The sequence below is a fragment of the Trachurus trachurus genome, assembly GCF_905171665.1.
Source record: "Trachurus trachurus genome assembly, chromosome: 5".
Taxonomy (NCBI): Eukaryota; Metazoa; Chordata; class Actinopteri; order Carangiformes; family Carangidae; genus Trachurus; species Trachurus trachurus.
Genome location: NC_139896.1, coordinates 6,385,149 through 6,401,481, shown reverse-complemented (window position 1 = coordinate 6,401,481; position 16,333 = coordinate 6,385,149). Strand labels below are relative to the sequence as shown.

General features: G+C 40.4%; 2 protein-coding genes across 2 annotated transcripts; both read right to left on the bottom strand.

The window, feature by feature from the left end:
• Nucleotides 1–1,909: 1,909 nt before the first annotated feature.
• Nucleotides 1,910–5,573, bottom strand: LOC310985777 (acidic mammalian chitinase-like; the record flags this gene model as incomplete). The annotated part of the gene is made up of 11 exons (XM_083971436.1): nucleotides 5,540–5,573; nucleotides 4,957–4,986; nucleotides 4,669–4,870; nucleotides 4,519–4,575; nucleotides 4,253–4,418; nucleotides 3,649–3,773; nucleotides 3,430–3,553; nucleotides 3,161–3,346; nucleotides 2,957–3,076; nucleotides 2,717–2,855; nucleotides 1,910–2,145 (listed from the first exon to the last, which is right to left on the bottom strand). Exons 1-11 carry the CDS (start codon nucleotides 5,562–5,564, stop codon nucleotides 1,910–1,912), a joined length of 1,410 nt encoding a protein of 469 aa, XP_083827562.1. The 5' UTR covers nucleotides 5,565–5,573.
• Nucleotides 5,574–9,676: 4,103 nt separating this feature from the next.
• Nucleotides 9,677–13,332, bottom strand: LOC310985776 (acidic mammalian chitinase-like; the record flags this gene model as incomplete). The annotated part of the gene is made up of 11 exons (XM_083971435.1): nucleotides 13,299–13,332; nucleotides 12,701–12,730; nucleotides 12,413–12,614; nucleotides 12,265–12,321; nucleotides 12,010–12,175; nucleotides 11,432–11,556; nucleotides 11,213–11,336; nucleotides 10,944–11,129; nucleotides 10,742–10,861; nucleotides 10,504–10,642; nucleotides 9,677–9,912 (listed from the first exon to the last, which is right to left on the bottom strand). Exons 1-11 carry the CDS (start codon nucleotides 13,321–13,323, stop codon nucleotides 9,677–9,679), a joined length of 1,410 nt encoding a protein of 469 aa, XP_083827561.1. The 5' UTR covers nucleotides 13,324–13,332.
• Between the last annotated feature and the right edge of the window lie 3,001 nt (nucleotides 13,333–16,333).

Below are 16,333 nucleotides of genomic sequence, written 5' to 3'. Positions count from 1 at the left end.
AAACTCGTGGATCAATAAAAATAAAATCCCAGGAACAGGACCATGACTCGTCGTCGGACCACAGACGAGTCACATCTCCACTTTGATTCAGGGAAACGGCTGATAAGGTGAACAACAACACAGATACTTATTGATGAGTCAGTGAGGTCACATAGGAAGTTCAGTTCTGACTTAACTGTGTCACCCTTTCTTGTTTTATTTTGTGAACGTCTCCAAAAACTAAAATAAAACTTCTGAACCGCTGCAGCAGCATCAACATCAACGTGACAACATGACTCGCTGCAGCGGGAGGAGCCGCCTCAGCCGCCACAGCATCTATAAAAAGATCATGAGCTGATTTAAGTTCACTGTGGCTGATTCACTGACTTATTATTTAATATGGGACAATCAGCAAGAGTTGAGATAGAGACGTTTATTATTTAACAGTTCATAAAAAAACTTATTCTGAGTATGTGTGACCAAAGAAAAGCCTCTGGGTCACTCAAGTCTTTACTGCCATATTTGCTTTGTAGCCTACTGTATGTTATTAACTAGACAATCTCATAGTGCATACAACGTATACAACTTTTAAAAAACTATCTAAAGGTTCAGATCTGTCTAATGCAAAATTGATCATTTAATGTAAGTTGAATAGAACTGGGCAACTGTTTTGTCCATAGCAATCAACTAAACAGAAATAACAGGGAAAAAAACTGTCAACATTAAAGAAATAGTCACAAATGGATAAACCATAGGCTACACTCTCTGGTCATGTCATTTCTAAAAGATTTTCTCTTGTTATCACTCAACAGCTCCCTCTGGTGGACATCAGGGTCCTACACATCTAGAGTCTGGAGACTTTTAGGCAATTTAATGCTTCCCTGTTCTAAAAAAGAAAAAGAAAAAAAGAAAAGAAAAGAATAAGAACCAGTTACCACTAAAATATTATGGGAAATAAAACTAACAATATTAGTGACAATTCTGCATTTGCATAATACTGAAAAATAATGACTTTATGATTATTTATACAGGAAAAATTACACTGTGGCATTGTCCTGTATGACAAAACTGCAGTTCATCTATTAAAGCATCAAAGACTGATCAAATGTTTCTGGTAAAGCGCTAAATGCAAATGTGCACAGGGGTTCAGTACAAATCAGTGGGAGCCACCATCATATCTTATGAGTATAATTTAGGGTAAGCAAAGTCTGAGTCTGAAATGCTAAATGCTCCAGATGGCCTACATTTAAATCCATGTTTAGTAAGTAAAAGTATTCTTTATTTAGATTATAATTGAGGCAGTCCAAGTAATACAAAGACATTGAGATCAGACCAGTATTTATGTCTAAATTATATTTGTAGACATGTGTGCATGTGTTTTAATGTAGATATGTACATGTTTGTCTGTTGTCTTTATATATTGCCTGTGGTTATCTGCTAATATATTTTTTCTGCATTGACAGTTTCTGCAGGAAGGGTGCGTGACGACAAACGGGTGATGTTGAAGTTGTGATGTCTTTTAAAGATTCAGTACTTTAGTAGGACAGCCAAACTTTCTCACCGCCACAATTTAAATTTTAATTTATTTATATTTTTCTAAGTTCATGAAATAAAAAGTAGCAATGCATCAATATTTAAGTGCTTGTTTTTCATGTGTGTTGGCTGCAGGGATGTCATTTACTTCTTTTCACTTTAAAATTTGCCCCAAAATGTCTTCTTTTTTTTTGCAGTCACGGTACTTTCTTATAACACACCAGAGAAGTGAAGAGATGAACAACACAAAGACACATCAGAGATTTAAAGTTGCTTATTTATTCAGATTACATAAAGATCAGCGGCAGGCGTTAAAAGAGATGTTCTTAAGCTGGATGGTTAGATGTTGTTTAACTCAGACCAAGAACAACCAGTTTGAAGCACTGCTCTGAATCTTTTAGGCCCAGTTGCAGCACTTGCAGCTGCTGTCGAACACGAGGCCGGCAGCGCAGCGCTTAACGTAGGTTTTTCCCTGGTTGCATTCAAAGAAGTTGTTCCTGTTGGATGGGTCGGCGTAGACTCCGTTGGCCTTTCCGGCGCAGAAGCCAGAACCCTCACTGCCGCCGCCGCTGTCGCCGCCATCATCGGGAGAAGGGGTGACTGGGGGCAGGGGATCGGGACGAGCACTGCATCCTGAGCAGAGGAGAGGAATTCAAGATGTTAAGAAGTGAAAACATTTTTTTGTGTGTGTGTGTGTGTGTGTTTATTTTCACATATCAAAAGTTAAAAAAAGATATAACATGTTAAAATCCAAGACAATGTGATGGGGAAATGTCAAAAAAAAAACCTCCAGTGGCTTGTAGGGTGGCATTCTCCGACTACAGTTCTAAGCTAATGAGCATACATTTGTGAGGTACAAAAATCGTTCATACATAATAATTACAAACATGGTTTAACATGATTTAACATTGTACAATGCAATACAAAAGCTTGATAAACATATGATAAGAAATATAAAATAATCCCAGTTTAGATAGGCAGACCATGTGGAAAGTATTGACTGGTTAGCAGGAGTGACTTTAGTGCTCTCCTAAATTGTTTTAAAGATACATTTAAAAAATATACAGGTAATAAATTCCATATTCAATAAATTCACACAATATTGGGTTCTAAGGTGGCAAGAGTTACGTGTGGAATAGGTGTGAAATTGATAGTTGTATGCAAATATTGATATAGAAGGTGAAGAGATGTATCTCGTACATACCAGACCCGGTTCCAAGGCCTTTCTTCAGGCTGCTGACGAGGGGGTATCTTCCCTGGCCGCAGAAAGTGCCAGAGAAGTCATCCAGAGCCAGACTCCACACGAAACCTCCACCGAAACCGTTCTGCTTAAGCCACTGGACCTGCAGAGCGCACGAGCGACGGCACGGAGGTTAAACTGCATGTCATTATCATCACAAATGTTGAGGACAAGAAGGTAAAGTAATGATACGCAACTTCTTACCTTAATCTGGAAGCTCTTAATGTTGTCGTATCCAACCCAGTTACCTGAGCCGAAGGCATATGGCACTTCCTGGGAAGAGTCCCAGGCCTGGGTGGCTCCGTCCTTCAGGAAGGTGCAGATCTGCCGGCAAGAAGAAAATCGATTAGGGTTAAGGGCCGACACAAAACACACACAGACGGGTTGGGGGTTCAGGTTAGCACATACCTCATAGTAAGCCCAGAAACCAGCCTGACGGGTGAAAGGTCCAGCGGGTCCAGCGCCGCTAGCGGGAGCTCCGACGGCGGTGTTAGAGGAAGAAGCCAGGCGGAAGCTGTGGCCGTAGGTGGCGAAACCAACCAGCAGCTTCTTGCCGGGGGCACCTTTGCTCTTCCAGTATTTCATGGCATAGTCCTAAGAATAGACCAACGTGAGTATCACTGCTCCTTAATGTCATTTTTACTAATTTACAGAAACATATAAATCCCTTCACTCACCACATTGAAGTAGATCAGGTCTCCCTGGTCAACGGGGCTCTTGTACAGAGGACTGTTCTGTCCAACGTTGCGCTCCCATGAGCCGTGGAAGTCGTAGGTCATGACGTGGATATAGTCCAGGACACTGTGGAGGTTTAATGTTTAACGTTCATTCAGTGAGAGGTGTGTAGCCTACTACTGAGACGGTGTGTAGCCCCTAATGTTTGCATGTGCACTTACGCGCCGATCTGAGTGATCTGGTATCCGGCGTCGATGGTTCCCTTTCCACCAGCGACAGCGGCAGTCAGCAGCAGACGAGGACGGTTGGTCCTCCTGCCCTCGGCCTCGTAGGCGCTCATCAGTTCCTATCGGACGAGACAGAAATGTTCATAGTCGGTGTATGACGAACAGAAGAGAGTCGTCTGCATAAAGGTGAACAGTAACCTGAGACTGGTTGGAGCACAGAATTTAAAGGGCTCTATGTTGTGAAAACTGCAATTTTTGTTGTTTTTTCGGAAGGTTCGGAAGGTTTTCAGGCCTCATAACTATTGTCCCATGCATCAAATCAGTCCGAAATTTAGAAATATCCCGTTAAGTCAAGCAGACAGAACTACTACCTTTGCTAGAGATATTGAAAATTCAAATAAAACTCTGGAAAAGTGTACAACAAAGTGTCAGAGTGCGATCAAAGAAAAAGATTTAATGTTATTTGAAATAAAGAAGTTAAATAGGTTGTCAAAGATTTCACCAAATTCTCAGTTTGTTGTTAAAGCAACTGAGGAACACAACAAGACGACCTGGATAGACTGCAGTCAGTGTATTGTTGAATATCAGTATGACCGACCTGGACCAAGACAGTGAAGAGCTGCTTATCCTGAGGAGGAGAGCCGCGGGCGCCGGGGTACTCCCAGTCCAGATCCAGACCGTCAAACTGGTATTTGCGCAGGAATGAGATGGAGCTCTTGATGAAGGTCTGACGGTTGGCAGCATTGGAAACCATGGTGGTGAACCTGGAGACACAGAAGGAGGAAGACGATCAGCGCTCTGCTGCACCGTCCTCATGGTGCGAGGAGAGCGATGTGACACTTTTTTTCTTTTATCAACACTTACTTCTGAGTGCCGAAGTTCCAGCCTCCGAGGGCCAGCAGGGTCTTCAGGTTGCCGTTCCTGCAAGCGACAACAACAACATCAACTTTAAACCCCAACACTTGATCTAGATGTGCATGCATGACTATAATCCTTGTCATGTGCTGTACTCACTGGTTCTTCAGGGCCTGGAACTGTGTGTAGAGCTTCTCATCGTTCCACTCGTAGGTGGTGAGCATGTTGTTCTCCATCCCAGCGAAGGCGTAGATGAGGTGGTCACAGAGACATGGGTCAACGTCGGTGGGGGTGTACTTTCCTGCTCCGGGACGATACTGGGCCCAGTTCGTGAAGTAACAGGAGAGGGTGTAGGATGATCCTGCAGCACAGGGAACAAGTCGCCGTCACATTTTGTCACCTTACCCTGAATTGGATACACATTAGTGGGTAAACGGTTGTACTTACCTAGCTGCACATGCAGCAGGAGTGCCAGTCCTGCAGAGAGAAGAAACATTGAGTCATTAATAATCAGTCTGCATCAATGCAAGATGAAATTAAACTAGAAAAAGAAAGCATTTCCTGCAGAAAATGCGTGAATGCTGAAAGCAGCTGAACACTATCGCTGAAGCAATGCTGAATGAGCTTAAGAAATTGTTGAAACAATGCTGAGTTAACTGCTGAAATAATGTTGAAAAAGGCATACGCTAAAGCTGAAAACTCTGAATGACTTTAAAAGCAGTAGAAACATTAGAGGCAGAGTATAAAAAGTTGTAGATTTAAGTGTAACATTTGAAGAGTTGAAGTCTGCTGCAATACAGTGAAACCTGGCAGCTAAAGAAAGCTGAAGCAACTAACATAGCTGAAGCAATAGCTGACAGTAGATTTAAAGTAGAACCGGTGCAAATAAGGTTCATTTAAATGAAATTGTTGTAAATTACTTAAATTGTTAAAGATTAGTGTATGAAAAAATTGGTAAAGCCTGCTTTCAGCATTCGCACTAATTAAGATATTTGGTGAGAAGACTCAGAGAGTGAGGAGTTCAGCTTACCGACGCAAATGAGTAGTTTGCCCATGTTGCTTCTGTACAACTACCTGAAGTTCTGCAGGCTCTTTTATACTCCTCAGGTTCCCCTCATATCTGTGACCTAATATTTGAAGAGGTCTGAACAATTGAACAAGTGAAATGTCAAACTCATTCATATGTTTGGCCAAGGCTGATAACCTTCAACTGCCCTCTGATAATGATGTGATGCTGGTAAATTAGATATCTACAAGGTTATTATGTATGTAACCTTGTATGTGTGTATTATATGAAGGCAGGATCATAAGCGTCTAAATTTAAAAACTTTGAAAATAGCTACCAAACCAACCGTATATGTGCAAGTAAGAGAAAAGACCTGAGTTAACTAGACTGGTATTGTTTCTGTGGAAACTTAGTTTTTGTACAAAATTGTGACACTGACGACTTATTTGAGTTTCTGGTAGGCTAACACTTTATAATAAGTACACACTATTAAGCGTTAGTTAAGCATTAAATACTGAATTCATCATTTATAACACATGAATATTTATTAGTATGTAGTTTATAAACACAGTTAAAAATCTTTTACTCATCACTGATAAGCACTAACTGGTATTTATTAATGCTGCTTAATAGTGTGTACTTATAAAGTGTTACAGAGTTTCCTTCAACAGATCATCAGAATCAGATGAAAAAAGATCTCCAAGGACTGTGCTACTTTCTGATCAGGGCACTGAACAATGTTTAACTAAATGTTAACTCAAAGCCTCCACACTCTTTAACTCTTAAGGCTAAAAGATTTTCTCTTGTTATCACTCAACAGCTCCCTCTGGTGGACATCAGGGTCCTAAACATCCAGATTCTGGAGACTTTTAGGCAATTTAATGCTTCCCTGCTCTAAAAAAGAAAAGAAAAGAATTATGGCTGCTGCGCAGTGATGGGTCGGGTCCGGGGTACTTCGGGCAAATTTAGGCAATTCTGAGCAACAAACAGGAAATTAGGAAGACAGGCCAGTTTACCTTATAATGTCCAATTTGCATCAGTTGAGGATTGAACCCACAACCTCGGGCCAAAGACCGTTGTCTATCGCACTGAGCTAATTGACAAGTGGCAGTTCAACAGTGGCTTCACAAATTGAGTAAGCCATTCACTGTCGTGCAGGCAGATTTGAAACCACAGTAAAAAGAAAAAACTGTTTTTGAGGTAAAATAATGATATGTATTTGTTAAACATCTACTGTGACTCTAAGATGTTAGGAGCCTTCGCACATGGTCCAGTCCAAGCTATTTGGATTTTTAAATTTAGAGGCTTGCTGTGATGCCATCATTAGTACAACTGTCTTGTGTTTCGTGTTGAGGACATCTGACATTTTGATCTGTCATCATCATCATCATCATCACCCTTGCTGGGTCTCAAACTCACAATCTCTGACACCAAGAACCAGCTCCTAACTCGCTGAGCTAATTGGCTGGTAGTGAGACCTGCTGTGTAGCTTCATTTATCCACTCAGGGAGTCAATGCCCGGGCATCTGTTGTCAAGCCAGATTTCGAAAATGGTCAAAATGGTCAAAAATTCTGTTATCTAAACAAAAATCTGATAATACATGGGATCTGGCATGGGGTTGGACATTTCTGTAAGGTTTGGTGAGTTTTCACCCATGGGAAGTATGATTTCCTTGGAAGTAGAAAGAAGAAGATGACACTGGACCTTTGTGCAAAATTTAGTGAGCTTTTGCCCATGGTCCAGTCCAAGTTATTTGTTTTAGTTTTTTTTTAATTTAGAGGCTTGCTGTGAGGTCACCATGAGGACATCTGGCATTTTGATGTGTCATTATCATCATTACCCTTGCTGGGTCTTGAACCAACATCCCCTTGCACCACAAACCAGCGCTTAACTCACTGAGCTAATTATCTGGAGGTGACTGGGCAGCTGTTGTGAACGCAGGTTTCAAAAATGGTCAAAAAGTCAGAAATTGGTCTGTTAAAAAATCTGTTAATACATAAATTGCATCTAGACAGCAAAACAGCTTGAGGACATCTGACATTTTGATCTGTCATCATCATCATCGCCCTTGCTGGGTCTCAAACTCACAATCTCTGACACCAAGAACCAGCTCTTAACTCGCTGAGCTAATTGTCTGGTAGTGAGACCTGCTGTGTAGCTTCATTTATCCACTCAGGTGAGTCAGTGCCCGGGCAGCTGTTGTGATGAAATTGTCAAAATGTCAGAAATTCAGTTATCTAAACAAAAATCTGATAATACATAAATTGCATCTTGACAGCATGGAAATGTTGGTGATTTGTTTTTAATGATGAGTGTTTTGCTTCATAAGAGAAAATCTGATGTTTAAAAATTCCACTCTCACATTGACTGCTGTTGTTCCCATGAGAGCAGAATTCAAAATGTTCTCAAAAATTCAGTTTTTGACTTAAAATTCTGATATTTGCCAAACTTCATCAACCATGACTCCAGAATATTGTCTTTTTTTTTCAGGAAGTTTGAAAATGTATTTATCAAGAATTTGATGGTATATGTTTACAGTACTGTTTACAGTCAAACGTTTTCATGCACTGTAGGCTCAATTTTTGCTTAATCAAAAATCCGAGAAACAAGTTTTGTGGAGGACGGTCTGGAGATGCTCTGTAGCAAGTTTGGTGTCAATTGAGCAAAAATTGTGGGAGGAGATACATTTTAAAAGTTTTACAGTTATTGAAAAAAACAGAGTGATGGACTTCATAATTTGTAATGAGTTTAAGTGGACAAACGTTTCAGCAGTATCTGGGCTACATTGTGGTGAAGTTTCAACACTGTAGCATCTACCGTTGGTTTGGTAGGAATTTTTAAAGTTTTTAAATTTAAACGCTTATTGTGCCCCCCCCTAGGAGGGGGGGCACATGTCCTTGGAGTTGAGTAAATCTGGCATGGGGTCGGATGTTTCTGTGAAGTTTGGTGAGTTTTCGCCCATGGGAAGTATGACTTCCTTGGAAAGGCAAAAGAAGGAGACCGCACACAATAGCTCCCTTATGTGCAGATTTATTAGCACATCAAAAGTAACGTTTCGAGCCCATAGCTCTTCATCAGGAAGTATGACTTCCTTGGAAGAAGAAGAAGAAAGAAGAAGAAGAATTCCTAGGAATACAATAGTGTCCTGGCAGCTGCGCTGCCCGGACCCTAATAAGAACCAGTTAGGCTACCACTAAAATATTATGGGAAATAAAACTAACAATATTAGTGACAATTCTGCATTTGCATAATACTGAAAAATAAAGACTTTATGATTATTTATGCAGGGAAATTAAAGCATCTATTAAAGCATCAAAGACTGATCAAATGTTTCTGTTAAAGTGGTAAATGCAAATGTGCATAGGGGTTCAGTACAAATCAGTGGGAGCCACCATCATATCTTCTGAGTATAATTTAGGGTAAGCAAGCAAATGCTCCAAATGGCCTACATTTTAGATTCAATCCATGTTTTTAAAAAGTATTCTATAAAAAAAGTTATTTTGGTGTGAAAATTCTTAATAAGATAATTCTTTTTAATCTTTGCCAGCTTTTATTTATATTTATTTAGACTTATTATAATTGAGGCAGTCTAAGTAATACTGTACAAAGACATTGAGATTAGACCAGTATTTATGTCTACAGATTATATTTCTAGACATGTGTGCATGTGTTTTAATGTAGATATGTACATGTTTGTGTGATGTCTTATCTGCTAACATATTTTTGTTATGTTAAATGTCATTATGTTTTTCTTCTCCATTGACATTTTCTGCAGGAAGAGTGCGTGACGACAAACGGGTGATGTTGAAGTTGTGATGTCTTTTAAAGATTCAGTACTTTAGTAGGACAGCCAAACTTTCTCACCGCCACAGTTTAAATTTAAATCTATTTATATTTTTCCAAGTTCATGAAATAAAAAGTAGCAATGCATCAATATTTAAGCACTAATTTTTCATGTGTGTTGTTTTTTTTTGCAGTCATGGTACTTTATTATAACACATCAGAGAAGTGAAGAGATGAACAACACAAAGACACATCAGAGATTTAAAGTTGCTTATTTATTCAGATTACATAAAGATGCTGGATGGTTTGATGTTAGATGTTGTTTAACTCAGACCCTAAGTAAAGAACAACCAGTGTGAAGCGCTGCTCTGAATCTTTTAGGCCCAGTTGCAGCACTTGCAGCTGCTGTCGAAAACGAGGCCGGCAGCACAGCTCTTAACGTAGGTTTTTCCCCGGTTGCATTCAAAGAAGTTGTTCCTGTTGGATGGGTCGGCGTAGACTCCGTTGGCCTTTCCGGCGCAGAAGCCAGAACCCTCACTGCCGCCGCCGCTGTCGCCGCCATCATCGGGAGAAGGGGTGACTGGGGGCAGGGGATCGGGACGAACACTGCATCCTGAGGAGAGGAGAGGAATTCAAGATGTTATGAAGTGAAAACATTTTTTTATTTTTTTTATTTTCACATATCAAAACTTAAAAAAGATATAACATATTAAAATCCAAGACAATGTGAAGGGGAAATGCCCAAAAAAACCCTCCAGGGGCTTGTAGGGTGGCATTCTCCGACTACAGTTCTAAGCTAATGACCATACATTTGTGAGGTACAAAAATCGTTCATACATAATAAATACAAACATGGTTTAATATGATTTAACATTGTACAATGCAATACAAAAGCTTGATAAACATATGAGAAGAAATATAAAATAATCCCAGTTTAGATAGGCAGACCATGTGGAAAGTATTGACTGGTTAGCAGGAGTGACTTTAGTGCTCTCCTAAATTGTTGTAAAGATATATAAATAAAAAAATGTACAGGTAATAAATTCCATATTCTTGGCCCACGATAAAGTATACAGAACTGTGATTGGGAGGTACAACAATATTGGGTTCTAAGGTGGCAAGAGTTACATGTGGAATAGGTGTGAAATTGATAGTTGTATGCAAATATTGATATAGAAGGTGAAGAGATGTATCTCGTGCATACCAGACCCGGTTCCAAGGCCTTTCTTCAGGCTGCTGACGAGGGGGTATCTTCCCTGGCCGCAGAAAGTGCCGGAGAAGTCATCCAGAGCCAGACTCCACACGAAACCTCCACCGAAACCGTTCTGCTTCAGCCACTGGACCTGCAGAGCGCATGAGCGACGGCACGGAGGTTAAACTGCAGTCATCATCATCACAAATGTTGAGGACATGAAGGTAAGTAATGATACGCAACTTCTTACCTTAATCTGGAAGCTCTTAATGTTGTCGTATCCAACCCAGTTACCTGAGCCGAAGGCATATGGCACTTCCTGGGAAGAGTCCCAGGCCTGGGTGGCTCCGTCCTTCAGGAAGGTGCAGATCTGTCGGCAAGAAGACAATCAATTAGGGTTAAGGACCAACACAAAACACACACAGGTGTTGGGGGTTCAGGTTAGCACATACCTCATAGTAAGCCCAGAAACCAGCCTGACGGGTGAAAGGTCCAGCGGGTCCAGCGCCGCTAGCGGGAGCTCCGACAGCGGTGTTAGAGGAAGAAGCCAGGCGGAAGCTGTGGCCGTAGGTGGCGAAACCAACCAGCAGCTTCTTGCCGGGGGCACCTTTGCTCTTCCAGTATTTCATGGCATAGTCCTAAGAATAGACCAACGTGAGTATCTCTGCTCCTTAATGTCATTTTTACTCATTTACAGAAACATATAAATCCCTTCACTCACCACATTGAAGTAGATCAGGTCTCCCTGGTCAACGGGGCTCTTGTACAGAGGACTGTTCTGTCCAACGTTGCGCTCCCATGAGCCGTGGAAGTCGTAGGTCATGACGTGGATATAGTCCAGGACACTGTGGAGGTTTAATGTTTAACATTCATTCAGTGAGAGCTGTGTACTACTGAGACGGTGTGTAGCAGCCCTATTGTTTGCATACTGTGCACTTACGCGCCGATCTGAGCGATCTGGTATCCGCCGTCGATGGTTCCCTTTCCACCAGCGACAGCAGCAGTCAGCAGCAGACGAGGACGGTTGGTCCTCCTGCCCTCGGCCTCGTAGGCGCTCATCAGTTCCTATCAGACGAGACAGAAATGTTCATAGTCAGTGTATGACGAACAGAAGAGAGTCGTCTGCATAAAGGTGAACAGTAACCTGAGACTGGTTGGAGCACAGAATTTAAAGGGCTCTATGTTGTGAAAACTGCAATTTTTGTTGTTTTTACGGAAGGTTCGGAAGGTTTTCAGGCCTCATAACTATTGTCCCATGCATCAAATTGGTCAGAAATTTTGAAATATCCCGTTAAGTCAAGCAGACAGAACTTCTACCTTTGCTAGAGATATTGAAAATTCAAATAAAACTCTGGAAAAGTGTACAACAAAGTGTCAGAGTGCGATCAAAGAAAAAGATTTAATGTTATTTGAAATAAAGAAGTTAAATAGGTTGTCAAAGATTTCACCAAATTCTCAGTTTGTTGTTGAAGCAACTGAGGAACACAATATCAGTTGTTCAATATCAGTATGACCGACCTGAACCAAGACAGTGAAGAGCTGCTTATCCTGAGGAGGAGAGCCGCGGGCGCCGGGGTACTCCCAGTCCAGATCCAGACCGTCAAACTGGTATTTGCGCAGGAATGAGATGGAGCTCTTGATGAAGGTCTGACGGTTGGCAGCATTGGAAACCATGGTGGTGAACCTGGAGTGGAGACACAGGAGGAGGACGTTCAGAGCTCAGCTGCACCTTCCTCACAGTGACGTGACACGTTTCTTTTAATCAACACTTACTTCTGAGTGCCGAAGTTCCAGCCTCCGAGGGCCAGCAGGGTCTTCAGGTTGCCATTCCTGCAAGCGGCAACAACATCAACTTTAAAAACCCAACACTTGATCTTGATGTGCATGCATGACTATAATCCTTGTCATGTGCTGTACTCACTGGTTCTTCAGGGCCTGGAACTGTGTGTAGAGCTTCTCATCGTTCCACTCGTAGGTGGTGAGCATGTTGTTCTCCATCCCAGCGAAGGCGTAGATGAGGTGGTCACAGAGACATGGGTCAACGTCGGTGGGGGTGTACTTTCCTGCTCCGGGACGATACTGGGCCCAGTTCGTGAAGTAACAGGAGAGGGTGTAGGATGATCCTGCAGCACAGGGAACAAGTCGCTGTCACATTTTGTCACCTTACCCTAAATTGGATTCACATTAGTGGGTAAACGGCTATACTTACCTAGCTGCACATGCAGCAGGAGTGCCAGACCTGCAGAGAGAAGAAACGTTGAGTTAATAATCAGTCTGCATGCAAGATGAAATTAAACTAGAAAAAGAAAGCATTTCCTGCAGAAAATGCGTGAATGCTGAAAGCAGCTGAACACTATTGCTGAAGCAATGCTGAATGAGCTGAAGAAATTGTTGAAACAATGCTGAGTTAACTGCTGAAACGATGTTGAAAAAGGCATATGCTAAAGCTGAAAACTCTAAATGACTTTAAAAGGGCTAAAAGCCGTAGAAACGTTCAAGAGGCAGAGTAACAAAAGTTCTAGATTTAAGTGTAACATTTGAAGAGTTTGAAGAGTTGAAGTCTGCTGCAATACAGTCGAACCTGGCAGCTAAAGAAAGCTGACGAAGCAACTAACATAGCTGGAGCAATAGCTGACAGTAGATTTAAAGTAGAACCGGTGAAAAGGAGGTTCTTTTAAATGAAATTGTCGGAAATTACTTAAATTGTTGAAGATTAGTGTAAAAAAAAATGTTAAAGCCTGCTTTCAGCATTCGCACTAATTAAGATATTTGGTGAGAAGATTCAAAGACTAAGGAGTTCAGCTTACCGACGCAAATGAGTAGTTTGCCCATGTTGCTTCTGTACAACTACCTGAAGTTCTGCAGGCTCTTTTATACTCCTCTGGTTCCCCTCATATCTGTGACCTAATATTTCAAGAGGTCTGAACAATTGAACAAGTGAAAAGTCAAACTCATTCATATGTTTGGCCAAGACTGATAACCTTCAACTGCCCTCTGATAATGATGTGATGCTGTTAAATTAGATATCTACAAGGTTATTATGTATGTATACTTGTAACCTTGTATGTATGTATGTACTGTATGTATTATATGAAGGCAGGATCATTTGTGCACAATAAGCGTCATAATTGAAAAACTTTGAAAATTCCTACCAAACCAACCGTACGTGCTACAGTTTTGCAACTTTGACCAAAATGTCGCCCCAATACTTTAGAAACTTATGTACATTTAAACTGAAGTCCATCACTCCTAAACCTTTCTTGTCCCACAATTTTTGCTCAATTTACACAAAATTTGCTGCAACTGTATCTTCAGAACGTCTTCCACAAAGTTAACACCCGGATTTTTGATATTTGAAAAATTGAGCCTAAACTGCATGAAAACGTTTGACTGTAAACATATAACAGCCAATTCCTACTACATACATTTTCAATCTTCCTGAAAAATGATGGCAAATATCAGAAAATTAATTTTTTTATAAAATCTTCCTGTGACCCAAGTTAATTTCACTAATGCCACACCTGTTTTGTGATAGTGATGTTTACTGCTGCGTTGTTCAGTCCTTTCTGCTGCCGTGCCTTATCATCCTCGAATATGGTTAAAATCAGTTGTTAATCTTATCTGATAATAAAACAAGCTGAAGCTTTCTGTCCTTTTCTGTCCTTGGATGTTGCTCAGCTTTATAGTGACTATTATGTGATTTATGTGACTCTAATTTTACATTAATGGACTTTTATAGATATTATATTAGGTAGACACTTTGGATTCATGAGAAAAAGGGCTTAATCTCCAATCACAGGGCAGAAACACAGAAATAAACAACCTCACACACATATAGGCACATTAGAGTCACCAGTTTACGTGAATACAAACACAGGCAGAAAGGCCTCCAGTTTCTGGATGTGATGAATCTGGGTTGTAGACAGAAACACTGTAGACACATAACACTCCAGGACGTCTTGTAGATGATTCATTTAATTTAATTTATTGGTTTATTTGACAGGGACAGTGCAACACTAATCAACAGTTTAAAAGAAACTGCAAGTCAGCCAGAGTTAGCCAGTAAGGCCAAAAAAGGGGCTACATGTTTATATGTTACAGGTTATATGTTTGAAATATATACAGACAGCTGGAGGCTTTGTTGGGCATTTCACTCCTTCACATTTCTGAAGTTTGGAGTGTGCTTGGATTAGAGTTCACATTTATGCAGACGACCTTCATGTGTTTGTCAAACAGCAGCTGTGACCGTTTCTCTCTCGTCTGGAGGACCCGATGAATCAGAGGTCAAGAAAACTAAATGTCCTGATGCTGACTCTGGTGGAAAGCGAACCAGCATGTACTGTACGTGCGTGTGCAAACATCACGGTACGTACCGTCTCATTTGTTCCACCACCGTAGGCCAACACTGCCCGGCTTCAAGATATTATAATTATAGATTATTTCAACAGCTGTGTTTACTTTACATTTTAAGTCCCAGATGAATCATTTTTAGGTAATTACAAATCATGTAAATGGAAACAACTACAGAGAAAAGCAAAGAGAAAATAACTAATCAACAACCTAACTTTTCAAAAATTAAAATAAGTATTTTGTTCACCTATACCTCTTAATTGTCAAAGACAGAAAAAATATTGAGTAATTTGGCTACAACAATGTGAAGAGCTGTCATGTTTCCCTCCAGTTGATTTTTTTTTAGGTTCTCTGTGACTAAAATTCAGAAGTTTTGAAGTTTGAAGTTGCTAATTTACAAGAAAATAAGTGGGATATTCTTGGAGATTGACACTGACAAGAAAAAAAGACAAAAACAACTCACAAATTTGCAAGAAAAAATTTGAAATTGAAAACACATTTCTTTTCTTGCACATTTGCAGCTTTAAAATTTGACAATCCTGATTTTAATTATCAGTGGTTTTCCTCCAGGGGACAGTTTAACAACAAACTCAGCCTGAACCACTGTTTTAGTTTTCTTTGCAGAATATTTTTGTTGGGAAATAAAGTAAAATAAGATTATTTTTTGTCATCTCTGAAAATGACAGTACATCCAGTTGACATAAAATGTGTCATCTGAAGGAGGGAGTGACATGCACACACGCATACACAGATAGACACAACTAGACAAGGTTTTATAGGCTTTTTTGCTGTCACTTTGATTTGTTTTGCCTCTTTATTTTATAACCACTGTGTATTGGAGCATATTATATATGTTCTTTGATTTAGGATGATGATTCATACATATTGTTAAGATGTAATGTAAGTTTTTGTTGACTTGTCTTGTTTTATTCATGTCGTTGTAGATGTGTGTTTTAAATGTATACTGTTTTTAAATGTGGACCCCAGTGAGTCTAGTAGTACTCTAGAGCAAAGCTAAACAAATAAACAAGACTGAGCTGTTATAAGACATGTGAGTGCAGATGGAGGGAGGAAAAAAATGAGTTCATGTTGAACAAATATCTAAAATAACTAAATTAAAAAGATTATGTTTTACTGTATTAAGACCTTGTGCTGTGTCACATCTCACCACCAGGGGGAGGCGATGAGCTGTGCAGAGACCAGCTCCATTTTGTCGAAGCTGTTAAAGAATGAGAGACTATTTTACCTCTGAATCAGCTTCATTCCCTCTCCAGTCGTGACTTGTGCTTTTTTCCACAATGATCACAGCTTTCTAACGTGTTAATCTCCAAAACAACAACACACATCGTCTTTTATCACTCCAGAGATAAATTATAGTGAACTTACTGAACCTCAAACTCTCTGTCTCCGTCTCATTCACTATGGCAACGACAGCAGATAAACACAGACCTGTTGCCGTCGCCCACGCAGCAGCGCACACAGCTGCATAACA